We start from the raw sequence: 27,759 nt of genomic DNA on the forward strand, positions 1-27,759 counted from the left end.
CAGGAAGACACCAATCCCCCTGCAGTAGAGTTTGAATTCAAGCTGCAACAGCCGATAACCAAGGGTGGCTGCCAGGCAGACCCTCCAGTTTTTAATCCGAGGTTCTGCTCCGCTCTTAAGGTAGAGAAAAGTGAGGTGTGAAAACCAACCCCTCTTCTTCAATCACAAAGCAAGGTGGCCTCCAAGATTTGCCTGCTGCTCAGAACTGCAGAAGCTTTGCAGTTAATGCACATGAAAGCAATGTCTCAAATCTTTACCTCTCTCCTCACCCATCCACCCCAGCTGAATTTACACAGTATTCCTCCTACTGGAGTTGGTGACAATTGCAGCTTAATCTATTCCCCATCCATCTAGCAGAAAAGTATACAAAAATGGGTGGGGGGAGAAGATGGAACACAGCCAAAAGGTGTCAATAGATAGTAAGACGCAGGAGATGTGTGTCCAAGCCAGGATGCGTGTGTGTGTAAAGTGCCCTTAAGTCACATTTATGGTAATCCCAGCAAGGGACTTTCAAGGCAAGTGAGAAGCAGAGGTGGCTTGCCACTGCCTTCCTCTGCAGAGCTTTCGTTGGTGGTTCCCTTCCAAGTACTTCTAAGGTCTGGCGATACCATGCTGCCTTCCCTCCCCACGTCACTATTCTCAACTTGAAAAACAAAAGCCCCCACCGGCTCAAGAAGCAGAAACACAGCTAGCTTTCGCCTCACAGGCTCTTTGCTGGCACCAGAGCAAAGCCAAGCACCTGCCTCTAAGCCAATTTTATTCTCAGATGTGAGCTCAAAAGGAAGCTGAACTTGGAACAGTATCACACCACAACTGGTTTCACCGGATCTTTTAAAAAGTTTGCTTTTAATCAAATGAGGAGGTTCAAAAGGTTTCTGAAAAGGAAAAAAAGCAATCTTTGAAAAATCCAGCCCAGGCCAAAAAACATCCCCAAATTACACATGTTCAAAAACAAAAAGAGAAAGGAGTTAGAGCAAAGGGAGAAGAGAAAGGGGGGGAGTATGAGAAGCTAGAGAGACAAGGGAGGGGGAGGGGGAGAGAAAAATAGGGGGGAAAGACAACTAGACAATCTTTCAAAAGTTTAAAAACAAAACTGAAACAATGTGACGGAAGATGGTGAAAATGGGGTGGTGCATTTTTCTAAGTTTACCTGTAAAGAATTGAGGACAGAGGGAGAAAAAATAAATTAATTAAAAATACTGAGCATGACAACTCCAGAACACAATGGGAAAAGGAGGAGGGGGTGCGAGGTTCTTCTTGCGTTGTGCCGATTTGATTCCACAACTATTTGATTATTGCCTTGATTCGAATCGCTTAGCTTCTGCGCTGCCACTTCCGGATGGGGTTGAATGACAAAGAAGTCTATTTTATTACATTCTCGGCTGCATAGGAAAAAGTCTCTGCACTGGTAGTAAAACGGGTGAAGGCAGGCGTGGCTTCGCGTGTCCCCCCTCAGGCTGGTTTTTTTTTTTTTTGTTCGTCTGGAGAGGTGGCATCTCTCGGGCGCTCTTTCGGAGCCAGGTCATAGCTCGGAAGAGGAAAAAACTGAGACAGCGTTAGTTAGGGTTTTTTTTTCAGGAGCACAATGTAGAACACAGAAGTGCACACAGAATAACCTGGATTTTTCATCTTCAGAGAAAAACCCTCTGTTAAACTCATTATAAAATATAAAAAGTAGAAAAGCATGAGATACTTCTTTTTCTCCTTAAAACATTTTTCCCCTACGCATTATTTACAACTTGTAGCTTCTGTACAAAATCATATTCCACATATATACACAAAAGAGCCATTTGCTCCCACTGCACTGCTGTTTTCTAAGAGGTTTGCCGAGTGGACCCTAGTTGAGATTCTGCCTTTAGGAAGCTGTTGTTCGCTGTGATTTAGAGAAACTGCTGCGGCTCAGGTAGGAAACACTCTATTCCCCTGAACATCTTGGGGAGGGTGCAGGCAAAACACTGTATGAAAAGGCAGCAATTGAATGTGCATCTCCGAGCTGTTTAATGACAGACACCCTACCACCCCCGTGTTCCCCCGCCCTTTCTCTCAGCAATTCCTGACCAACGGATGGTGCTTTTGCAGCCGTGCAGGCATCTTCGCGGGAAGGGGAGAAAAACGGGCGGTTGTGAACGGATGAGCAACTGCTGCAAAAATATTTCCCAGCACACCTCCCTACCCCGCTGCTGCCAAAAAAACACAACCGTTAGACCGAGCTCTCTGCTCTTCTCCGTTTCCGACGGTCCTTCCGGCGTCTGTGGATCTTACCCTCTTCTCTCCGTGCATGGCGTGGACAGCGGGAGAGGCGGCAGAGCTAGGCTCCGGCATGCCCACAGCAGCCCAATGAATCTGGGGTTGTATATACAGACATATGTACAGGTTAAAAAAGAGGGTGGGGGCAAAGAAAGTGGGGCTTTAGACTTTTCAGAAATTGGCCAGGACCGCCAAGCTCTGCTTGCAGTCAATCTTGGTGGCGTCGGGGCTAGTATACACGAGGGACAGAGCTGCGAGGAACGCCTGGCACTCCTCCTCGCTCTCGAAGGCCAACTCTGACACAACGTAGGAGACGAGAAGCACCGGGCGGAAACTGAGGGAGATAAAGAGAGACGCTGGTGAACGGGAAAAGGCAGCAGGCAAAAAGCAGGCTATGACGACAAGCAAAATACGGCTCCTAGTGTACTTTCGGTTACCTTCCGTTGCCTCGGCATTAGAATAAAACCCAAATAACTGGGGTTTTTTTGGGGGGGGGGTGTTAAGTTTCTAGACCTCATGGTCAAGGTGAGCCTGGGGCAATGAGGCCCTTTGTTCCTTCCTGAATGAAATAGCTTTCCCAGATAGGACCCGCGAGTTCACATTTCTACAGAATTCATTCAGAACCTTAAGTGGGCTCAAATCTAAAAGGTGCAATACCAATTAAATGCAGTCTTAAGGACACAGAAAAAAGGTTGCCCTTGAATCAGCTCAGTTCCAGGACCCTGGCAGGGCTCACAATTCAACTCACTCCTGTTGGATTCAACCCCTCCCAACGTCCTGTTGTCGGATCTCCAGAGGAATCGGTTGGCCGCTGTGTGAGACAGGACGCCAGACTAGACGGACTACTGGTTTGATCCAGCAGGAGTCTTACGTTCTCCTCCTTTCTCAGACCCAGTGGGAATAAGGTCAATATTTCCCCCACCCCCCGCAGTCTATCTCCAAAGCTCACTGTTCCCACCCAAATGGCAAACCACTAGGGCTTGCTGGCCTAACAGTAAGAGCCATGGGCCATGGAAGGACGTTTCAGGATTGGAAAAAGATCACATTGTCTCTTAATGCCATACCCCCACTGCCACTCAGCCGATCAATTCGGAAACAAATGAGCTGAAACAGACCCAAGGAAGGAGGGGAGGGACACAGTAACCCACACACAAGCTTACTGCTGAGAGCCAGCGTGGTGTGGTGGTTAAGGTGTTGGAACTGGAATCGGGGAAACCCAGGTTCGAATCCCCACTCTGCCATGGGAATTTGCTGGGTGACCTCGGACCAGTCACAGACTCTCAGCCCTGACCCGGGGAAGTATTTCCATGGGAGACCCATAAGGAACACCGGGGTTGTGACGTGGAGGCAGGCAATGGCAAACCTCCTCTGAATGTCTCCTGACTTGAAAACCCTATGGGGTCGCCCATGGAGTCAACTGTGACTTGATGGCCAAAAAAAAAAGCTTACTGCTGCTTCGTATGCTCACACTCCAAAATCTCTTCCGCTAGGCCTGAAAATCCCTCAGAGTGATCAGGGAGTGGAAGTGACCAGAGTTAAAAGAGCTACATACGGGATTCACCACATGTTATCTGCACCCCACTGCTTTCAATGGAACATGTGCTGTGATGCGCATCTGCTCGTGCCAATTGCAAAGAACATCCAAAAAGAGCATTTTATATAAAGCAATACAATGGTTGCGTTTTTTAATAGCAAGCTGCTTTGGAGAACACCTGTATGGTGGAACGGCAAGGTATACATTTCTCAGGAGGGAGGGAGGAGAGGAAATTCTTCCTCTGCCGCCCTCCTTCTTTGGGGGTGGGTTACAGCCAAGCAAGGAGCAAAATAAATGAAACTGAGGGGGAAACTGCACAGGTCTACCTTTTACTTTCACAGGACACCACAATTTTTTGGGTTGCTGCCCTTTGTCCCTTCAGGCATTCACATAAGCCCTCCCGTGCATTTCCTGTATGAAATACCTTCCCCAGATAGGACCTGAGAGTTGAAATTTCTACAGGAGAATTCACTCAGAACCTTGTGGATTCAAATCATTTCTGGCATAGCCCAAGTCTACAATCACATCTCTGTTTCAAACTTTAAAACTCAACGGCGTCCTTGGCAAGAAATCCATTTCTCCACTTACCTGCAAAAGGCGTGGCCCTCCGGGCTAAGGCTGTGTGGACATGTAGCCCCCTGTGACCCACAAGGCCTCCCCCCCACTTTGAGATAAGAGGCAATAGCAAGAAGGAGAGGTAGGAAAATACGCAAGTCTGCGGTACCGCCCCATCCCAACTTCACATACGTTTTGATCATGGCTTTGAGGGCCGTTTTCCTCTCTCGTTCCGCAAACTTGTCAATGAGGTAACCGGACATGAAGGGCGCTTGACGGTAGAGGCAGAAGAAGCGGTGGTAATTGGACAGGGCCCAGGCTGCCCGCAAGGAGAGCGCATGCGCCACGCAGGGTTCTGCCTTCAGCTCTTTCGTCAAGTAAGCCAGCTCCGTGGTGATATCTACAGAGGAGAGGAAAAGCCATAAAAGAAAAGACAGCCACCATCTCTCTTTCCAGTTAGAGCCCTGGACTTTGCTTATCCTCAACCTCCATTTTCTTAGGCTTAAATACTTCTTTTTCTCATTCCTGTGCTTTGCATCACTTCAGTTCGACTTACAAGGCGCAACTAAAGCTGTCAACAGGAGGCCAAAATACAAAGGCTACACAGCAGCTTCTCCAGGCTATACCCCTTTTCTGATGAGTGAAACTGAGGGGGAGAAGAGCCAGAAAAAAACTAGAGTGAGTGAGCACTCCCCAACAAGGGCAGAAAGAGCGGCCTTCTTCCTGACTCCTAGGCTGATGGGAAAAGGGGTAACCAAGCACGACAGGAAGTCCTCCTTGTCTCAAAAACAAACCACAACAAAGGGATGGGGAGGAGCTGAGGTGTCTCACTCCTGAATGCAGGCTAGAAAGAGCACGCTTTTCTTGTATGGCTAAAGAGGCTGCTTAGGATCTGTTCTTTGAGGCAAATTTCACAGAGATTCACAACTCCTGAAGGGCTGTCATATAGAGGAGGGTGCCGAGTTGTTTTCTGTTGCCCCAGAAGGTCGGACCAGACCCAACGGGTGGAAATTAAATCAAAAGTGTTTCCGTCTAGACATTAGGAAGAATTTTCTAACAGTTAAGAGCGGTTCCTCAGTGGAACAGGCTTCCTCGGGAGGTGGTAAGTGCTCCTTCCCTGGAGGTTTTTAAGCAGAGGCTAGATGGCCATCTGTCAGCAATGTTGATTCTATGACCGTAGGCAGATGATGAGAGGGAGGGCACCTTGGCCATTTTCTGGGCATGGAGTAGGGGTCACTTGGGGTGTGGGGGGGGAGGTAGTTGTGAATTGCCTGCATTTTGCAAGGGGTTGGACTAGATGACCCTGGGGGATCCCTTCCAACTCTATTCTTAAAAACTGAGAAACACAGACTGACCCCGCTTCCCTAACTTCCCTTCCGCTCTGACACTGATTTGGCACTGCACAAGCGGAGTCGGGGTCTATCCAGCTTTGGAAGCAAGCGGCCCTCCCCTCAACCCCACGGGCCCCCTTCTCACCTCCTGAATTGTTGGTGAAAATGTAGTAGAGGATGCGGTAAGCAGTGAATTCCCCGACATTGCCTGGGAGGTTCTCTGCATAGAGAGACTTCAGCTGCGTCTGGCACTGGTTGAACTCCTCGTGGTCGCCCTGGGGGAGGAAGGTAAGCCAGTGTGACTGCAGGTCCCGCTCAAGTTACTGTAACAACTTCCAGAACCAGAATTTTAAAAAAAATCTTTGGAGCCTTGGTATTCTGGTATGTCTGGTAGCCGGGTAGATTCTTGCTGCCCTGGGGAACATGACTTGTTCTTACTAGCTGGAGGTGACCCCCGTTGGGTCCTAAGAAGAGCGCCAGTGCTGAACTAGTACCAGGGAGACCAAATCCCCCACTCAGCCTCAAAGACTGCTGGGTAACCTGGGGCCACTCCTCTCACCCTAACTCCCCTCACAGGAGAAAAGAGCAAGAGTCCAATAGCGCCTTAAAGACGAACAGAATTATTGGCAGGGTGTGGGCTTTTGTGAGTCACAGCTCTCTTCTTCGGATACGTCTGAAGAAGTGAGCTGTGACTCACAAAAGCTCACCCCCTGCCAGTAATTTTGTTGGTCTTTAAGGCGCTACTGGAATTTGCTCTTTTCTTGCTGCTACAGACTAACATGTCTACCCATCGTGTTTGATCTCCTCACAGGGATACTGTGGAGAGAAAACAGAGTGGACACGCCAACCTGACACGCCAGCCTGAGTGGACAGGCCAACCTGAGCTCTCTTTCCTAAAAAAATAAAACAGAACCTATGAAGGGACTTTTACTTTCACGCATGTTATGGAAGTGGCACATCTCACCTCAGAAGCGGGAAGTATTCTGGATCTGTTGCCCACCCACAGTCCCCAGTTGCAAAGTAAGGTAAGGTAAAGGTCACCTGTGCAAGCACCGGGTCATTCCTGACCCATGGGGCGATGTCACATCCCGACATTTCCTAGCCAGACTCTGTTTATGGGGTGGTTTGCCAGTGCCTCCCCCAGTCATCTTCCCTTTACCCCCAGCAAGCTGGGTGCTCATTTTACCGACCTCGGAAGGATGGAAGGCTGAGTCAACCTTGAGCCGGATACCTGAAACCGACTTCCGTTGGGATCGAACTCAGGTCGTGAGCAGAGCTTGGACTGCAGTACTGCAGCTCCCCACTCTGCACCATGGGGCTCTTTCCCAGCTGCAAAGAGGACCCCATAATTCTGCAGTGTTTACTGGCGGTCCCTGCTGCCTGTCTGAACTGTTGTTGTTCTAATTTTGTAACCCGCCTTGAGTCTCCGTGAGAAAGGCAGACTTTAAGAGAAGCTAATGAAATAAAATAAAAAATTAAATAAAGTAACTAGCTGGGTACACCTAATGATGCATACAATGAATTCAAACACATTTTAGCTCAGGTTGTTGTTGTCTGCGGCTACCATCTAGCTTGCTGTCATGCCTCAGAGGGGAGGAGTTGGACGGCAAGACTAACACCAGGGTAGAAATACACATGGGGGAAAGGGAGGGGAAAAGAGTGAAAGAAGGGGAAAGGAGGCCAGCTTCTAGATGATACTGAAGCTGCCCTCAACTGAACTAAGTCCTGCAGGGCATGGGTCTCATCAGAAAGAGAATTGCATCAAGCTGGGGCCAAGGCTGAAAAAGCCCTGGTCAAGGACAGCTGGACACTCTTAGGGCCAGGAATCACTAATAGATTTGTTACTAGCCGGTCGTAAGGCTCTCTGGGGGGTGTAATGGGAGAGGCGGTCCCAAGGATAGCCATACAAGTCCCGCTGCCATCCATAAAGCCAAATTTAAACATGTATATGCTTTTCCTTGTAATAAGGAATAAGCGTGAAGAGAGAAACCCAACAGTCTGTGCTCTGATGATACTTCATTGCATCCTGTAAGCTCAGACCGGTCCTCTTCTTTCGCTCTTGTCAAGCGCTAACTGAGAAAAGCTGGTGAGCCCCAGATAACCTCCCCTTACCTTCTCCAGTGCTATCCTGGCATGGGTTTCATATACCTCCACAGTGAACTCTGTACGGATTCCCTGAACCTGAACAGGAGAAGAAATAAGAGTTATTTCAGCAATGACTCAGCCGCCTTTTGATTTCTGGGGATGGGAGAAAGAACACTGTAAGCTGCATCGAGCTCAGTGGGAGAGCATCTGCTTGGCCTTAAGAAGGTCCCAGGTTCAATCCCCAGTTAAAGAGACCAGGCAAGTTGGAGATGTGAAAGACCTCAGCCTGAGACCCTGGAGAGCCGCTGGCAGTCTGAGTAGACAATACTGACTTTGATGGACCAAGGGTCTGATTCAGTATAAGGCAGCTTCATGTGTTCATGTGCTGGAGAACCCAGGAGCACCAACTCTCAACTCCCTGCCCAAATGAGGGCCAATTGCAAGTTCTGCCTGCAGAAGTGAAGCTAATCAAGACTGCCTCCCGTAGTCACAGCAATCCCCCACATCTGCTCCCAGCCTCCAACGCCCAAACAGGCTCTCTCTTACTGTGAGGTCTTGCCGTATGGATTTCATCTGCTCGCAAGCATAGGCGTAGTCCTGCTTATCTTTCCAGTGGGATTTCACCATGGACAAGGATTTTTTAAGCACCTGGGAGGGGAAGAGAGGCCGAGGCAAGTAAGTAAGAGACCGACCCAGTGAGCATAAAGGAAAGCCTTCTTGGGAGTTTATCCTGGAGCAAGGCTGAAACTGGCCCAGTGAGTACAGCCGCAGGAAGACCAGGCATAATCCAGATTACTGTGGTCTGACAAGCATCAATGAGACGACGGGCACAGAGAGCCAGCGTGGTGTAGTGGTTAAGAGCCGGGTTTGATTCCCCACTCCTCCACACAAGAAGTGGATGCTAATCTGGTGAACTGGGTTGGTTTCCCCACTCCTACACATGAAGCCAGCTGGGTGACCTTGGGCTAGTCACCACTCTCTCAGCCTCACCTACCTCACAGGGTGCCTGTTGTGGGGAAGGGAAGGTAATTCTTCCTTAAGCAGTAGAGAAAGTCGGCATATAAAAACCAACTCTTCTTTTCCTGACAGGTGGGCATCTGCACTTGTTCTCCCTTTCCACACCCAAGATGGTTTGCCCTGGACGGTCCCTCTCTCCCCCACAGTCCACTTCCCTCCCCCATTGTGCCAGATCTGCATGCTTAGCTCAGCTGCTCAGTTGTGTGGCGGGTCCAAGTCTGGCTGCAGGGCTGGCCCGAGTAGGTCCACACTGTTCCAAATTTAAACAGCCTGCCCAGGGGGTGGGGGGCGGGCGGGCGCACACACCTGCTCAGCACCTTAATCATACACTGTATTGTGCAATCCATTCTATAGTATGTGGCTTGGCTCACATTGCATTTATGCGCATATATCATCCATTTCCTCATTTTTCAACTGTGGTTCAGCTGTACAGAGCCTTCATTACACTGCAATCATGAAGACTGATGTCATGTGTGGATGGCACTGCTTTGGCAGCAAAGGAACACACAATAACCGAACACCTTAGGATGACTGGTTTTCCCTCCCCTTCTCCACCAAGTAACCAGGATTAGATGCTATAATGTAGCATTAGAGACCCCAGTTTGCAAAATATGTGCACCAATCTGCGAGGTCTTTAAAATTAAGGCCAGGTCTTTTTGATAGCTCTCCTGGGGTATTTTTAGTGCTTGATGTATTGGTACAGGCAGACTGCTCCAGATCCAACTGATAGCTCATGGGATACAGAATATAATCATGACCATTATGCATACCTCCCCCTATCATTCTGTACTCTCCAAACAAGAAGAGTTGGTTTTTATATGCCGACTTTCTCTACCATTTAAGGAAGAATCAAAACGGCTTACAATCACCTTCCCTTCCCATCCCCACAACAGACACCCTATGAGGTAGGTGGGGCTGAGAGAGCTCTGAGCTGTGACTAGCCCAAGGTCACCCAGCTTGGCCTCATGTGTAGGAGTGGGGAAACAAATCCAGTTCACCAGAGTAGCCTCTGCCGCTCATGTGAAGGAGTGGGGAATCAAACCCGGTTCACCAGATCAGAGTCCACTGCTCCAAGCCACAGCTCTTAACCACTACACCACAATGGCTCTCAAAAGCCGTGTGTTCTCATCGCTGCCCTACAAAGGCTAGCTCAAACAGACCAAGCAATTTACTGGGGCAAAGTATGCAACTTCCAACTAAACCTGCACTAGTCTCGAAAGACACATTGCTCTGAAATAACAATGGAAAGTCAGAATTCATGTCTCATCTAAACAGTCCTCCTAGCAGGGTCTCCCCTTCCCACCCTCCAAGAACTAATCACAGAAAGGCAAAACAGAAAATCAGAAAACCGAGAGGTGCAAGATACAAGGCAGGGTTTTCTTTTTGCAGAATGCGGTTTCGGAAGCCTCTCACCGAGACAGGCCGGACAGTCGACGGGTCTGGCGCACAAGTCAGGCGCAGGTAATGCTTGGTGATCTCCTGAGAGGTGCCCACAATCTTCAGCTCATTCCAGTCGAGGCCATCTGAGCCGGTGGGGTCCAGGTTGTTAATCTGCAGGATGAGGGGCTCCAGGCGCAGCTTCTTAGAGTGGCCCCCGTGCTGGAAGCGGGCCGCTCGCCGCTCCTTCTTGAACTCCTTCTCAGGGTCTTCGTAGTCCATGGTATTGCGTTTCCGGTTGCGCTTCGAAAGGCCCTGCTCGTGCCTGGAAATACCAGATTGCAAAGGATTACTTAGGGGGCAAGGCAAAGTCCTGGGCACATACCAGATCTGGTCTCTCTGAAGACCAAAGAAAACGTGATAATTCCACACAGCCGCTACCCAGTGGTGGATCTACTATGAAACTAACGAAACTAAACCTTCAGGGTCCCTGATCCAAGAGGGGGCCCTTAAGCAATTTTTTTTTAATGAGTGGATTTTTCAACAAAATTGATGGAGTTTTTTAAAGTGTTTTTAATTAAAATAAGGCTATTTTAGTGACAGAATCATAAGCCAATGGGTTGAAATACTTAATATTGACCTTAGAATATGCTCGAATACCCATTTCACATGGCCTCAAAATGTCCCTGTAATTGGTCAATTTTCAAATTTTTCTCGGGGACTTGCAGCCCCCGAATCACCAGCTGTATGGGCTCACTGAGCTCACCAGAATCTATTTGTAGTCTACATTTTGGCAGCTGGATCCTCGAATCCTTCGTTGGTGCAAGACTTAATAGTTCTATAGCTCAGCCCTTAGGCTAGAGCCAATCAGAACCATAAAAAGACATCTGAATTCTCAATTCAGGCTGCACTCATCTCGCTTGCACATTTTAACACCAACGTTCAGATTTTCACCTCTTTATCCTAATAAGCCCCCTCTGATGACCTTCTACCTCTCCATTAGAGAATTAACCAACACATCTGCCGCAGAACAACCCCACTGAAGATAACAGAGGTTACCCAGGCCTCGTTGCTGGTTGCGAAGGGGCTCCCATAACAGTTCAAGCTTCAGGGTGCCAAAAACCTAGGTCCGCCACTGCAGCTACCTCTCTAGTCATCGTTCCTTCAATACCCCCACGGTCCTGGATTCCAGCTACCTGAGCTTCTAACCCTGTGTTCTATTCACTGACAACTGAAGGAGCTTCACGCCCAATTCTAATCCATGACAACACAACCGGCATCTCCTTCTTCTGACGCAACAAAGCCGAACCCCCTCAACCCAAAATCAAGGCATCCCTAAGCACAAAGTGCATGCAATTTCCCACCGTCCAATGTACCTTTTCCCTCGCTGGGCTCTCATCCGACCTCTATCCATGTGGCATCCACGGCCCCGGTTTCTCTGGGTATTCCTACGGCCGCCCAATCGACACTCGCTGCCTGAGAAGGAACTGTCCGAATCCGAATCACTGGGGGGGGGGGGGGAGAGAAAGACAGTTCAACCTTTAATCCATCTGCTCCCAGCAAGTATGTCATTTAACTTCTACTGGATACAACCAAGTTGCAAGGAACACCTACCCCACTTAGTCGCATACGGCTGGTCGTGCAAGGGTGGGGTCATAGAATCATAGAGTTGGAAGGGACCAGCAGGGTCACCTAGTCCAACCCCCTGTGCAATGCAGGAAATTCACAACTACCCCCCACACACACACCCAGTGACCCCCTACTCTATGCCCAGAAGATGGCCAAGATGCCCTCCCTCTTATGATCTGCCTAAGGCCATAGAATCAGCATTGCTGACAGACGGCCATTTAGACTCTACTTAAAAACTTCCAGGGAAGGAGAGCTTACCACCTCCCGAGCAAGCCTGTTCCATCAAGGAACCGCTCTAACTGTTAGAAAATTCTTCCTAATGTCTAGACGGAAACTCTTTTGATTTAATTTCAACCCATTGGTTCTGGTCCGACATTCTGGGGCGATAGAAAACAACTTGGCACCATTCCTCTATATGACAGCCCTTCAATTATTGAAGATGGTTATCATTTCAGAATATGATCTGACTTGCCAAGAATCTAGGCTTCCACCTTTCTCCCTTCAAATCAAATTTCCAGCCCTGCTGCTTCTTTCTACCCCCCCTCTCTCTTCCTTTCATATTTCTCTCTGCCACCCTTCATGGAGCGATACCTAACAGCAGAGAGCCAGAGGCACCCACTGTGGTCCTCCGAGGCTCACCTCCTCCGAAAGTGGCGGTTGGGCGACCGCGATGAAGACCGGGACCTGGAGCGCGAGTCGACACTCGAGGACGAGCTGTTGTCCTTCATGAAGACATTGCGGTTCCCAAACTTGGTGGGGAAGCCGTTCCCGCGGGCACGGCCAGCTCCGCCTCCCCCGCCACCTCCCCCTCGCGGGGGCTGAGAGTTGCCACCACCGCCCCGCTGCTGCTGGGAAAGGGTGGACTGCATGGGAGTCCGTGGCGAGTGGAGGGAGGACATCTCCCAGCGCTGCTGCTGCTTCTTCTTGGGGCTGTCACCCATGTTGTCCTGGCCCAGCCTGCAAAGAGAATATGAATGCTCCTAAGCCTGCTGGACACCATCGCGTATGCCTTACTGAGGATCGAGACCCTCTTTGCCTCTCGAGAAAAAAAAACACGAGCCAGAAATCATGGCTCCCACCCCCTTCTCTACCAAGGACTACCAGGGTCATGACGTGGAGGCAGGCAATGGCAAACCACCTCCAAACATCTCTTGACTTGAAAACCCTATGGCAGGGGTGTCAAACCCAATTGTTGCGAGGGCCGGATGTGACATTAACATCACTTGGTCAGGCTGGGCCATGCCTCACCAGGCCATACCAAGAGTGAGGAGGGTGGCTGGCTCGCAGGCCGGATAAGAGCTCCCAAGGGGCCGGATCCGCCCCCCCCCCCCCAGGCCTTATGGAGCCTTATGGAGTTGCCATAAGTCAGCTGTGACTTGACAGCACACACACATACTTCTCCAATCTCTCTCACTCAGAACTCAGTCCCAGATTTAGATCCCCCTACTCCATCCGGGCACCTAACCTGCCTAAGCATGCATGCTCGAGCCTACGCCCCATCGTCCATAATCTCTCCCTCCCCTCAGCCCTTCCTCCACCTTCTCCATCTGGACTCGATTCCTCAGCCCCTCACCCAGGAAGCGGCTCCCGGCTCCAGTCGATCGTGTAGGCGGTGCCATCCTGCAGCCGGGCCTGCAGCACTTCCTTGAGGAGCTTCTCGGTGCGGTCTTTGTCCTCCTCCGACTCGCAGGCTGTGAAGCAGCGCTGGACGTACTCCTTCATGTCTTGCGGCCAGTCTTCCGGCTTCCCTGTGGAAGAACTGCAAAGAGGAATTAAGTTAGGTTTTCCAACCCTCGGTAGGGCTTTCATTGACCTGTAAGCAGTGGAAGCCTTTGCCAGGAGGTCAGTGGTGAACGGCAGAATATAAAATAAAGGCTCTGGGAGGAACATCTCCCTAGAGGAAGTTAACTATACTGAATTGACATGGTGGCAAATCCATTCTGTGAATGGATGAGATCCCCCACAAGGCACCCACTCCAACCTTCTGTAGAGAATGTTCTCCTTGAAGCACCATCATGTGCCACCCAAGCCTTTTTTTTTAAAAAAAAAAGCTCAAACTCCATCACCACCCCCCATCATGTTCCAAGTCAAACTGCAAGTTTTGGAAGTCAATACAGTCCATCCTGTCAACTGTGACTTGTGCTGCTTGCTAGACTAAGTGCCTAAAATCCAGCACTTAGTCACAGAAACCTGGCTAAGGTGTCAGAACGCAGCAGGGCCCCTGCTTCCATACAACAGCCCGGGGGGAGGGGGCTGCAATTTCTTGAGGGTGGGGAGCTAGTCCCTCTGAACAATGGCATCACTCCCTCCTGCCACAGCCACTCACCGGCCTATCATTTCATCGCAATGTGTGTTCAATGTACATGTTGGGCCTCCCACTTCCCAACCAAGCACCACCGAGAGAAAAGCTTGCAGCACGAACGCCCACCTGTGATTGTGGCGTTTCTCAGAGTTCTGTTGGGAGCCGAAGTTGCCGTGCTGCTGCTGCTCTGGGCAGGAGTTGAAGTTCTGGTTGGTCATCACAAAGGGGCGCTTGGGGAGGTTGAATTTCAGACCCCCGGACCCAGGCGCTTCTGTTGGGAAGAGAGCAACGGCAAGGCGGTTTTTTAAAAGGCACTGTGCAAGAAAGCAGAGGAATGCTCTGCCAACACAGAAGATGCACCCTGCACCAACCAACAGGCGAAGAGGCAGGGAACCACAGGTCAGTGGTTCCCAAACTTTTCGGGCCACCGTCCCCTTGGTTCCACAAACCTAACCCCAGCACCCCTAACCTATTCTATAAAAGGCATTATTCAAAATAGAGGTTTGTGTGATGCACTAAAGAAGATAACAATACATTTTCAAAATAGTAACAATTAATTGCACATCTATTCAAAATCAAATGAAAACTTTTTAGTTGAAATTTATTCAACAAAACTGTTTAACTTGATCCAGTGGTACCAGCTCTTCACTCTGGAAAAAAAATTGTGATAGTTTCCACCAGATTTGCCAGCATGGTGCCATAGCTTGATCTATTGTAAATTAGTGAACGACACAGTTGAAGGGGCCCACCTCTAGTGCCCCCCTGCTGTTCTCTTGCCTCTTAGTGCCTCCCTAGGTAATCCCACCCCCCAGGGAGTGGTACTGGCCATTTTTGGAACCACTGTCCTAAATGCATTTCCTCCCACTGTGACTGGCACGTTGCCTTTTTAAAAAACAGCCCACCCCCCCCGATCCTCCCCAAAGCCTTTCAGTGCTGGTCATTCCAATTATATATGCAGTTGCCACTGGCAAACTGGTGCCTCTGTTACCAAGAAGAATAGAACCGAAAATTTAAAATGTTTTGTAACAAAAATCCAGCCAAATTCTGCCAAAGAAAACGGAAAGTAGTTTTTTGGCATGACCATTAACTTCCATGAAGGGCTAATGAGCCGACCGCCACCTCCCAGCTCCGTCATTCCCAAATGCCCAGGAATTCTGGCCCACCAGTGCTCCCTTCCTCCTTCCCTTGCCCACAGAAGCTCACGTTTCATGCGGTTCCAGAGCTGCTGCCCTTTCTTGGGCTTGCACCCATCCTGGTAAGAATGCTGCTGCTGGCCGTAGGAGGCGCCCGACTGGTTCTGCTGGGAGTGGGGCCCTCCGGAGGGCCCGCCACCCTGCTGCTGCCCCCCAGAGCCAATGGGGTGGCTGCTGTGCTGCGAGGGGTGGCCGGGATGCTGCATGGGGGACTGCGGAGGGTTCGGGACCGGCATCTGCTGCTGCTGCTGGTTCGAGTACGACGACATCCCTCCGTCTTCCATGCCAGGGACAGGAGGCTGGGAGAGAAGGGGGGGAGCCATCACCACCTTTGCAAGCTGCTCCTTGGAAATGGAGCCATCAAGGTGGTTTAATTTCATTTACAGACAATAATTTATAATTATAATTCCATTTATAGACAGTCACTAGGTTTGTTAACATATACAAAAAGGAATCGCTATCTATGTCTGGTTGATATGTCATTTATATAAGTAGCCCAAGTGATGAAAAATGATGGCAACGTTTTTTGCCTGTTCTGCATTAGCGTTTTTATTTTCAGGGGGGTTTTTTGGTCACCATATGTTAGATGTTCATATTTTCCCCTTTCCCCGTTTTCTTTTTGTACCTGTCATATTTTATATAATAAAAAATTATTTAAAAAAAAGGTGGAGGGGACTCAGCCAGGATTTTAGAGCCTCAGGTGCCACACTTACCCAGCTTCATTCCTCTGGCCAAGAATCCAGGACACACCCACCCACTGTCCCCCTGCCTGATGCCCCCTTTCGGAACAAGGAAGGAATAGCCACTTCCAAAGCCACCTGCTGGCTGTTCCCCCACTCAGGGTGGCCTGCCCAGTATCGACCAGACCCTGGGCCTTTGCCATCGTGGCCCCCACACTGTGAAATGGGCTCCCCGAAGAGGGGAGGCCCTTCATTGGACATCTTTAGGAGGCGCTGCAAGGCTGGCTTAGAAGAAAAAGTTGGTTTTTATATGCCGACTTTCTCTACTACTTAAGGAAGAATCAAACCGGCTTACAATCACCTTCCTTTCCTCTCCCCACAACAGACACCCCATGAGGCAGGTGGGGCTGAGAGAGCTCGAAGAGAGCTGTGACTAGCCCATGGTCACCCAGCTGACTTCGTGTGTGGAAGTGGGGAAACCAAACCTCTGCCGCTCATGTGGAGGCGTGGGGAATCAAACCTGGTTCTCCTGATCAGAGTCCACTGCTCCAAACCACCGCTCTTAACCACTACACCACACTGGCTTGCTTAGAAGCAAGCCTTGTAATGGTGCAATGGTTAAGATACACTTCAGTATCTTAACCACTTCATAAGATACCCTTCAGAAGGCCTGGTGAGTGAGGGTATCAATGCAGCCATCTTTTAAGGGGGAGAGGAAGGTATTTTGGGGAGGCGGGGTTATTCGGTTTTAATCTGTAGCATTTTTTATTATTATTTGTAAACTCAAGCCAAGAGGAACAGTAGAATATGAATATTTTAGCAAATGAAAAATCCAGCACCCTTTTAGTGTAAAGAATCATGTAATGATGTAGAACAAATTAACACACCATCAACACAAGCTTCTGAAGCATGGAAACTGCTGGGGATGGGGCTATCACACACATTTGGGAAGTCAAAGTACCCATCATGCAATTCAACTGGCTTTCTCTAATTGCCTACACTAAGGGGGAGAGGGTGCCAGGAAGCCATAAGTAGCAGAATTTGGCTGAGTCAAAGATAAACAGGAAGGCAGGTTTGGATGGGTGACATAAGACCCAGAATCCAAGTTAGCACCCTCTTGCTGGGAATGAGTCAAATTACACTTTTTAAAGACATGTGCTCTTCCCCCAGAGAAGTCATTCACTGTGTCAGAGTGAGGGTGAAATACAAGAAGCAACCTGTCTTCTTCGTGTGAATTAGATCTTACTAGTTAAGGTGAAGACAGAACTGGAGATGTTGAATTTGGTGAGGGTGTTTTCTCCAGTTATTGTTTTTGTCTTTCAGGCAAAGGAGGCAAAATAAAACAGCGGCACCTTTAAGACTAACCAAGTTTATTCCAGTATAACCTTTCAAAGACCAGTGCTCACTTTATCAGATGCATATGGTGTGAGCTCTGATTCACGGAAGCTCATGCTGGAATAAGCTGGTTTAGTCTTGATTCCCGCTTCAATTTGCTACTCAGACTAATGCAACAACCCCCTGGAAAGTGGAAGAGGAGGAGGGAGAGAAGCTAAATAAAAGCTATGTGTCCATTACCTGGCTCATGTTCCCTTGGTGTTGGCCAGGAGCTGGAGGCTGTTGGGGTCCCGTAGAGGAGTAAGCACCTGGGACACCATATTGTCCGGGAGAGCTGTATCCAGGGTAGACATTCTGGGGGGAGCAGAAAAGCCATGGAACCAGGTCAGTGGAGAAAAGCGACCCACAGCCCAACAAGCAAATTTTAAAATTAACTTCTAAACCTGGGAGCTTCTGCATGCCAAGCAGATGCTCTACCACTGAGCCATGGCCCCATCCCAAAAATGGAGGCAAGGAGAATCTTGTTGATCCCATTAAGCTGCCTTATACTGAACCAGACCCTCGGTCCATCAAAGCCAGTATTTTCTACTCAAACAGACAGCAGCTCTCCAGGGTCTCAGGCTGAGGTCTTTCACATCACCTACTTGCCTAGTTCCTTTATCTGGAGATGCCAGGGATTGAACCTGGGAGCTTCTGAATGCCAAGCAGATGCTCAACCACTGAGCCACGGCCTGTGCACAACTGTGCAAGGTGCTCCTGTGCATATTTATCACTTATTATGAGACCTTGTGCGTGCCGCTTTCCTAATAAAGGACTCACGACAACCAATGCTTAGGCTGCAGAAGCTTTATGGGTGATTATCAATGTGAGGCTGAATTTTCTGTTATGCAAATGAGCTTTCTGATACCAACTCTGTTGATTTCTTGCTCTGAATTTTGACAGCCTTTGGCTCTGCATTTTTAAAAGGCAGCTGACTGACCCTTGCCAACACCACTGGGCATTCGGAGGGCAGGGGCACTGAGGAGTTCGCCAGCCGGCTGCTACTCACCATAGGGTAATAATAATTATAGGGATAGAGGTAGCTGCTGTACTGCTGATACCACTGATAGTACTGCTGTTGCTGCTGCTGCTGCTGCAAGGCCTCCCCTTGCTGGGCTGTATACTGTGGAAAGAAGGAGAACAGACTTTTCATCACAAAGGGATACCCAGAAACCTACGACCCTTTTGAAGAAGCTCAATTACTGTTATCAGTGACTAAATCTATAGGATTTATACCTCGCTAAAAGGCATGTTTCCTTGTTAGAATTAATTACCCAAAGTAATGAGGCAATCTTATTGAACCTTAGATATTCTTTTTTTGCTAACTTTAGAAATATGTAAAGTAGAAAACACATTAAAATTGTATGAATTTTTTTACAAAATATTACAGAATGTAACAAGATGTTACAGAAAACAAGAAAAGTATTAACAGATTTGTTCAGCAGAAATTACAATAAAAAATACGAAGTTTACATACCTCCGGATGGGCCATGCTGGGGAAAATTCTTTAGACAGACAGAACTGCAGCATAGTCTGCTAAAGAACTCCCAACTAATGATTAATTTCTAACCCCTTATATAGTCTTTTTCATGGGAACTCTAATCTGTGATTATCTATTATAATCTTTACATTATATTTCTTCAAGGATTTAAAACTATCTCAAAACAAAATTCATCCTTCAAATTTATCAGCAAGGTTCTTTAGCAAGGTTGACTGATATAGATACACATCGATAATCAGATTTTCAACGTTAAGCTAACTAATTATAATATGGTGAGAAATACTTTTTATTCACACGAAGGATGCTGAGAAATGATGCCAAGGTACCAGAATGAATCTCTTATCTTGTTTACTTTAGTGAAGATCGTATTGGCTGAGCGACTAAAATCAGAGGAAGCGTACTGTATTTGCTTCACCCTCAGTTCTTCACAAAACCAAAACAATCTATACATGCCAAGTTCAGCCGGGAGTATAACTTTAATATTGTTAATTGCTGCAACTTGCAAGCATTTTATATAGTTTTAATCCAATATTTGCCTAAGACCGTTACACTTTGCCAGTGCCATAGGAGATCCACTCGACTAGAAGGAAGCAGGCTGTCCATCTAACCGCCCTGGAATCTTTCTTTGGCATTTTCAGAATGAGCGACTGGCATCTGACCCTCAAGGAGTTGAGGGTCCCTATGACGTAGACCCCAAACGCCTCGCAGAGAGGTGAGGCGCTGAGATCTTTAGGCCAGGAGTCCAAGGAAGTATCCTTGAACCAACACAGACAACACAACAGAATGCTGGCAGCTTTCAGCGCTTGCTTCCACCCACACAGCAGGTGTCCCAAAGAAATAGACTGAGCTCACAGCTGGGAGCTCTATGGTGCATCAAATATCCCCCTCACCAAAGATAGCTTCCCAGTTGCATTTGATTCTTGCTGGTATGCTGCCCCCCTCATCCCAAAAGGTTAGTCAAGAGACTTGCCCAATATTCAACCTGCAAAACCAGACACAAAGCACTTTGAGCACTCTCAGATTACTCCTGCTCTCTACGACACACGACCTTGCCAAGTAGCAACGAGTGGGCACTCTCACCTGCGCATTCGCTGGCCCGCTGGTGGCATTTTTACTGTTGCCAGAAGCAGCGGCGCTGGCCTTGCTGATGCTGGCCAGTGCTTGGCGGGCTTTCTCCCATTCAGGGTTCTCGTGCATTGGGCCTTCCATGCCGTTCTCCCTGGTGCTCCCGTTACCCAGGTTGTACTGGGGAGCCCTGTGGGGGGAGAAAAGGAAAGATAGACATCTAACTGCAGACTCAGTTATTACCACAAGCTCTTGTATCACTATCCTTAATACTGCAGTAGTAGAAAAGAACAAGAGTCCAGTAGCACCTTAAAGACTAACAAAAATATTTTCTGGCAGGGTATGAGCTTCAGGGTATCTGAAGAAGTGAGCTGTGGCTCACGAAAGCTCATACCCTGCCAGAAAATATTTTTTTAGTCTTTAAGGTGCTACTGGACTCTTGCTCTTTTCTTCTACTGCAGACAGACTAACACAGCTACCCACTGTGAATTATCCTTAATACTGAATTTGTATAGCACTTTCCAATCTTTACATCTGCCCTTGTGGACAACCCAGAAGCACAACATAATTTGCCGTGTGATACAAGAATGACTGCTCAAAGTCATCCAATGAGTCAGTCTGAACAAGCACTATTTGAACCCAGTGCCACATTCAGCAGTATATTTTTGTTATTTGAGACAGTGAACCATCACTTCAGCTCCACCTATGAGCTTAAACAAGTACATACACACCTGAAAGCTCCCCCATTCCAGCTAAAGCTTCTAGGATCATGCAAATGATCCATCTTGAGAGCCCTGGGGTGCCACTACAGATCAAGGGAGTTCTCTTCATATGGAATGCTCCAGATGTTAAAGGTTTCCCCAATTCCTCATAAACAAGCCTCTTTTAACATCAGAGCTCCTGAATAAACGGGAAGGCCCTGACAGCAGGGGGCAGATCACTGAATAATATTAGTCCATTGTGACATCAGAGATAGTCAGAGAGAGTCAGAACAGGTAAAGAGATCAGATGTCCAGGATGTGATCAAGTCTAACTAATTGAACATGGACTGACCCAAACAGGACACAGGGTCTTATTCCAAGACACTGAAAGACTGGACAATTCTACCAACTATTTTGTCAGATTGCACAGAGAAGCCATTGAAATTCATAAACATCAGCACAACTTTAACAGAAAAGAAGACAGTTTAAGAATGAATAAGGCTTGGCTTCCTGTCCTGAAAACCTCCAGACTAACAAAGACTACAGTCCACAATAGCCATGCGGATTAGCTTTGGATTTCACATGTTAACAGATCACTTCAGGTTACATGGTTCCATATTAACATACCACACCCTCATTAGCACATTATCTTGATACTTACAGGACAATGATTAGCACATTACCTTTGATACTTTTTGCAGGACAATGATTCAGCTCAAACCCAACCCCTTTCTGACTATATATTACTCTTCCTACACACTTGACACTGAGAGACACTGTCCTTCAGTGTTACTCCTCTGAAGATGCCTGCCACAGCGGAAACGTCAGGAAAGAAAATACCAAGACCACGGTCACACAGCCCGGATAAGCTACAAGAGCCAACTAACTATACCTGGAGGAAAGACATATTAAACTTCATCTGGCAAGGGAAAAAACCGAGGATTGCTTATAAATATTTGATGGATCTTAAAGTTAGAGGAGGCTTAGCACTACCTAATTTTCAACTTTACGCTGAAGCGGCAGCTTTAACATGGCTAAAAGACTGGATGAACTTATCCAATGTGCGTTTGTTAGATCTTGAAGGTTTTAACAACATAAGTGGATGGCACGGCTACTTGTGGTATGATAAAATCAAGATACATGCATCATTCCGTAACCATATAATCAGGTCCGCCCTATTTCGTATTTGGATGAGATATAAACACATTTTCGAACCAGTAACACCGATGTGGATATCACCCCAAGAAATGTTAACATTACGCCCACTTAGACCAGATAAATTTATTACTTACCAGGAATTAATTAACTGGGAAGGGGAAAAATGCTCACTAAAAGACTTTCAGTTACTTAAAGACGATTTACAATGGCTTCAATACTGTCAGATTAAATCAGTCTTCACACAAGATATGAAAAATGGATTTTCTAAAGAAAAATCGCTTTTTCATAAGATGTTATTAGACTATGATACTCAACTGATTTCTAAAATGTATAATCTTCTTTTAACAATATATTGTGAGCAGGAGACAATTAAACCAACAATGATTGATTGGGCTCAAAATGTGGGACATGACATTGTTTTAAATAAATGGGAAAGACTATGGTCGAAAGACCTGAAAGGATTGAATGTGCAGTCAGTCCGAGAAAATATTTATAAAATGATGTATAGATGGCATTTAACACCTAAGAAGATTGCAAGGATTTACAAAATGACATCCCCTAAATGTTGGAAATGCAACAAGGAAATTGGTTCCTTTTACCATATGTGGTGGGCCTGTGACAAAGCTAAGGATTTTTGGGATATGATTTATAATGATTTAAGACTGATAATACAAAAAAATATACCCAAAATAGCAGAAATGATGCTACTAAGTATGATACCTGATGACTTGTCAACACAAAGAAACTTTTTGATTTATGCTACAACAGCTGCAAGACTGATTTATGCAGCAAAATGGAAAGGGGCAGATATTCCTGGGAAAAAAGACTAGATTATGAAAATGTTTGAACTGGTGGAAATGGCAAAACTTACAGCCATTTTAAATCAAAAAGACAATGCCCAATTTATGGGGGAATGGGAGGCTTGGATGAAATATTGTGAATATGAATTAAAACTGGGAAAAATGGAAGAATACCTTTTAATCTGATCTAGATGATACTATTAATATTAAGAGTTATAACCCTTTATATCAATAGAGTATGTTATATGAAATTTAAATGAGTTTAAGAATAATTATGATCAGATCATATTACGATGGGATATAATACTTTATCAAGAGGCGGACAGAGGTGATGGGGAAGTCAAGAAATTTTCTTTATTTTTCTTTTTTCTCTTTGTAATGTTTATATGCTCTTAGTTATCATGGAAAATTTCTATTATAAAAATCAATAAAAATTTATAAAAAAAAAAAAGAACCAACTAACTAACTAACTGTGTTCAGAGCTCCCAATCTAGAAGTGCCTTGAAATATCCCTTCAGACAGTCCTGTACTCCCCTGCTCTTCGGTCTCAGCTACTTCGTTCTCTCACTCCGAAATAATCAGTGGAATTTATTCCACTTTCATGCCAGCTCCTCAATTCAATCATGCAATTAAGACTGTAACACCCAGCAGGCCCTCAAATTTTACTAGCCCATCTGCTCAAACATCATATACTGGCCCCATGTGACCTAAGCTGGGGATGGAGAGGACAGAGAGAAAAGAACCACCAGTTATTGTAACATCTCAGTTTGGTCACTTGGAGGCAATTCTTACCCACTGTGCAACAAAATAAAGAGCTATTCTGATCTCCGGGCTCAAAAACACTGTCTTTATTTAGAAAAATGCTTTCTTTTCTGATCAGTTTTCTGTCTTCCTGTGATATCTGCTACCTCCAAGATATAATCTACCTTCACTCCTCAATTAAATCTCTCCCCCCACTCTTCCCTTGGTAGCCTCTTGCAATGGCTCACCACCCTTGACATTAAGAATTTGACCACAAGGAGGTAAAAGAACCTTTTGTCACCAAGCCTTGCGGAAATCATTCCCTACACTGATGAAACTTAATGCTTATTTGCCCACAGGCCAACATATTTTGCAGATGTGATAATTTGAGCCGATACAACACCTGGACACAAGAGTGGATGCAGGGGGTGGTGGTGGTGGGAGAAGCCCGGGTATTACACATTGGTAAACACTCTAAGAGCCCCGTAGCGCAGAGGGGTAAGCTGCAGTACTGCAATCCAAGCTCTGCTCATGACCTGAGTTCGATCCCGACGGAAGTCGGTTTCAGGTAGCCGGCTCAAGTTTGAATCAGCCTTCCATCCTTCTAAGGTCGGTAAAATGAGTACCCAGCTTGCTGGGGGTAAAGGGAAGATGACTGGGGAAGGCACTGGCAAACCACCCCATAAACAAAGTCTGCCTAGAAAACATTGGGATGTGACGTCACCCCATGGGTCAGGAATGACCCTGTGCTTGCACAGGGGACCTTTCCATTTTTTAAGCACTCCTCACCTGACCTCCTCTTCTTGAAAGCTTGGTGGGCAACTGGCTAACTGCACAAGACCAGCGAGCTGGTAAAAACAAGCATTATGATGTCACAAGCAGAAATGCTGATCTCACCTTAACTCCAGCACTCCCTACATGGTGTACTTCACCACTAGCCCTACCTTTATTACATTCATATTTGCTCAGTGATTAAAATGTGTGTCAGAGACACCCTTTTGACACAGAACATCCAGCCAGCTCACACCCAGACATGAACTAACACCAACAGGTTTGTGCCACCTGCAGTAGATGAGAGCTTGAACAACTTTCTAGGCGTCTCATTCTGTGAGACTATGTCTTGATCAGACTCAACCTTCACTCAAAATGCAACTATATTTACAAGAGACTCTATGATAAGGGACTTTCCACCCTGTACCAAGTCCTTCACCTCATATTACAAAAACAAAATCCCAACAACTCCAAATTGCTTACCGGCACATTTACCACCATTTCTCCATTGCCCAACCTTCTAGCTATACAGTCATTTATAAAAGGAGAATTTCTGACCAATTAATTTCTAAGCTAGAAAGCCAAGACATTTTTTTAGACAGACTCATTGGGCAAGTATGCCGTTCCACAAATTCCTGTCCTTTCAAAGTAAGTGTCCAGTCAATGCTGTGTGTTATGACCAAGGAGGTCTGAGTTAAAATAAATTCAGTCACAAACAGACTCAAGCGATTAGAGAAGATTTCGGCTAGTTTTTCAGATTTGTAAAGTCAATCTTGTGCAAAGCTCATGGGACTTTTGAGCAAATACTCCCCCCACCCTCCAGCCATGCAGGATTTCGCAACATAAGATAAACCAGACCCAAGGTCTCCTTTAAAATAAACCAGCACTACCTGCTGCAATTGAACAGTTTCAGGCTTTCATTACCAGCTGCAGGTTTGAGCCCTTCATTTCCAAGGATTGAAACAATTCCAGCACCCAGAGGCGTACATTCAGTACCATCCATATAGATAATCTTTGAAAAGAGTTTAGTTTTTACTCCCCCTTCCAACTGAGATTTTGTTACTTGTCAAAATTAGTTAAAAACTCAAGCTGCTACTTTGCCTTACATGGAGCACTTAATGCTCCCCAAAAGAAGAAAAGTTGGTTTTTATATGCCGACTTTCTCTACCACTTAAGGGAGACTCAAACCGGCTTACAACCGCCTTCCCTTTCCCACAACAGACACCCTGTGAGGTAGGTGGGGCTGAGAGAGCTCTAACAGAGCTGTAACTAGTCCAAGGTCACCCAGCTGGCTTCGCATGTAGGAGTGGGGAAACAAATCCAGTTCACCAGATTAGCCTCCGCAGCTCATGGGAAGGAGTGGGGAATCAAACCCGGTTCTCCAGATCACAGTTCACTACTCCAAACCACCGCTCTTAACCACTACACCACATCTCCTAGTGCTCTGTGAAGAGATTGGAAAGAAAAATATGGCTGTCAATCGGTTTAGTATGTAGGTGCTAGGTGAAAATTAGTGCCCCGTGACAAATTTCTCGCCTGAAAAGTGCTCCATGATTCAAAACGTTTGGGAACCGCTGCTTTGGAGCATTAACCCTCCCCTCCCACTGGGCAACATCTACCAAAACATCAGGCCATACCCCAACCCAAAAAAATAATTAAGATCCTGCAATCACCATTCTGAGGCACGCTGGTCACCTATATTGGTAGCCATCCCGAAACAGCAAGCTGTGAATTTCAAACGGCGGGAGTGCCTCCTGAGGGAGGGGAGGGGGCCTCCCTTGGCACCACTTCTTGCTGGATTCTTCCACAGGCAGAGCTCAAACAAAGGAAGTTAACAGGGCAAGACGTACACCACACTCTCCGCAGGGAGGCAGCGCCAACTTGTAGGAATGCCCCTCTTGCCTCAAACTGGGTATTTGAGGGCCTCAGGGGCCCAGGTTGCCTCAACAGCCCAGGCAGTGCTGGTTTTTCCCTCCAAGAACAGGAACGACAACAAGGGCAGCTGTCCACTCCTTGCCCTCCCTCTCCTTTCCAGGACCTTTGCACTCACTTGTCGTTTTTCCCCTAGGCTACAGCTAGTACTTTATATTGCAACACAATCCCCGCTTATAGATACTGAGCGCCCTCGCCCATAAGTTTCCTAGGCCGCCCTTTTGAGCTGGGGGGCGCCCCCCCAAACCTAGACACCCCTCCCCCTCTGCCTCCCCCTGTCAAAATCCTCCAGGAAACACCTGGCTACTCTCCCTTCGGGACCAACCTCCCCGTTCTGGGGCCCCCCTAGCCTCGCCCTAAGCCCTCGGTCGGGCTGCCCACTCCCACGCAGGCCTCGGCCCCTTGTGGGCCACTTACATCCGGGTCTTTCTCCCCTCGCCCAACCGCCCCCACCACCTCCCCCTTTCCTTTCCCCCTTCAGGCTAACAAAGCAGCGGCTCGCCCGGCTTCAGCTCCGCGGCGGCGGCGACACGAAACGGCAGGCCGCTTTTGGCGCCGGACTCGGGCCGCGAGATCCGCCCCGCTCCAAGAGGAGGCCTCTCGCTCCCCCAAGATGGCGCCGGCCGACTCTGTGGCCCCGCTCCGCCTGTCTGTCTCTTCGCCCGCCGCCTTCCTTCCGGTGGCCCGCAAGGGAGGGGGCGGGGCAAAGGACGCGCAGGCGCGCGGCGTGACGCCGCGAAGGCCAAACCGCCTTGGCGGCCGCAAGCCCCGCCCACCAGGCTCCAGCCGTCCGCCGCTCGACTTGAACCTCGCCACAGCGCCACCTTTGGTCGCGGAGGTCTCCGGGGTTGGAGCTCTCCTCCTCCACCAACACGCTGAGTGGCGGCGGCGGGGGCACTGGCCTACCTTACGGGGCTGTTGTAAGGATTGCCGTGATTATGTAGAGGGCCCTGTTTACTGAAGGCTAGACACAGCTACATGCATACCTAATAAGGCTACCAGGTGGTACAGAAACAGGCTGATAATGTGGGGTGTGTAAGATTTTAATTAAATTAATTTTAGCATATTAGAAAAATGTTATTTTTCTATTATATTTGTAAGCTGTGGTTATTTATATAAGTCAGTAGAAAACAGTATTGTCTAACTTAAACTGAACAAAGCAGGTGATTTTTCGTGTCTGGAACAGGGAGGTATAAAAAAACAACATGTGACTACGGAAATTAGATCAGAGTTAGGGTGGATTTGAGAGAAGGAACTATTCAAATCCTCTTGGAACAAAGGGTTTTGGAGAAGTATATATAAGATATAGAGGGCGGGGTTTTGTTAGGAGAGACTTTCACTTTTAAAGCCAAAAAGGCCTAAAATGTCTCCCTCTTTTGCCTGGCAAAATAAAAAGTTTTTTTTTTCCCTTTGCTTCTAAAACCTGGCGTCGTCTCTGCTTTGTGATAATAAAATCTGGTCACAGAGGAAAGTGTATTTACATCCAACAATAACAATGTGTAATGACAAAAGTGTATTGAATGTAACAACGTGCTACCAAGCCGATTGCATACATGCAACAAAGTCTTTCTCAGTTCTGGGTGTATAACAACGACCGTTTCAGTTCTTCCTCAGTCCCTTTCTACCCTTCTTCACTTGAAGACATCTGTTACTGTAGCAGGACTGAGAAAGACTTTGTTGTACATATGCAAATGGATTGTTAGCACGTTGTTATACACCCATAAGAACATAAGAAAGGCTGGATCAGACCAAGGCCTATCAAGGCC

At 47.4% G+C, this 27,759-nt stretch overlaps 1 protein-coding gene across 1 annotated transcript; it reads right to left on the reverse strand.

Annotated features, from left to right (window-relative positions):
- Window positions 1–2,409: 2,409 nt before the first annotated feature.
- On the reverse strand, window positions 2,410–25,819 carry LENG8 (leukocyte receptor cluster member 8). Its single transcript, XM_056863647.1, has 15 exons — window positions 25,735–25,819; window positions 19,906–20,080; window positions 18,334–18,447; window positions 17,526–17,639; window positions 15,281–15,569; window positions 14,204–14,348; window positions 13,349–13,534; window positions 12,415–12,732; window positions 11,523–11,651; window positions 10,183–10,471; window positions 8,299–8,400; window positions 7,780–7,848; window positions 5,813–5,942; window positions 4,529–4,736; window positions 2,410–2,581 (listed from the first exon to the last, which is right to left on the reverse strand). The coding sequence occupies exons 1-15, from the start codon at window positions 25,770–25,772 to the stop codon at window positions 2,419–2,421; spliced, it is 2,469 nt and encodes an 822-aa protein (XP_056719625.1). The 5' UTR covers window positions 25,773–25,819; the 3' UTR covers window positions 2,410–2,418.
- Window positions 25,820–27,759: the final 1,940 nt, after the last annotated feature.

This window comes from Euleptes europaea, chromosome 18 (assembly GCF_029931775.1).
Source record: "Euleptes europaea isolate rEulEur1 chromosome 18, rEulEur1.hap1, whole genome shotgun sequence".
NCBI classification, from domain to species: Eukaryota; Metazoa; Chordata; class Lepidosauria; order Squamata; family Sphaerodactylidae; genus Euleptes; species Euleptes europaea.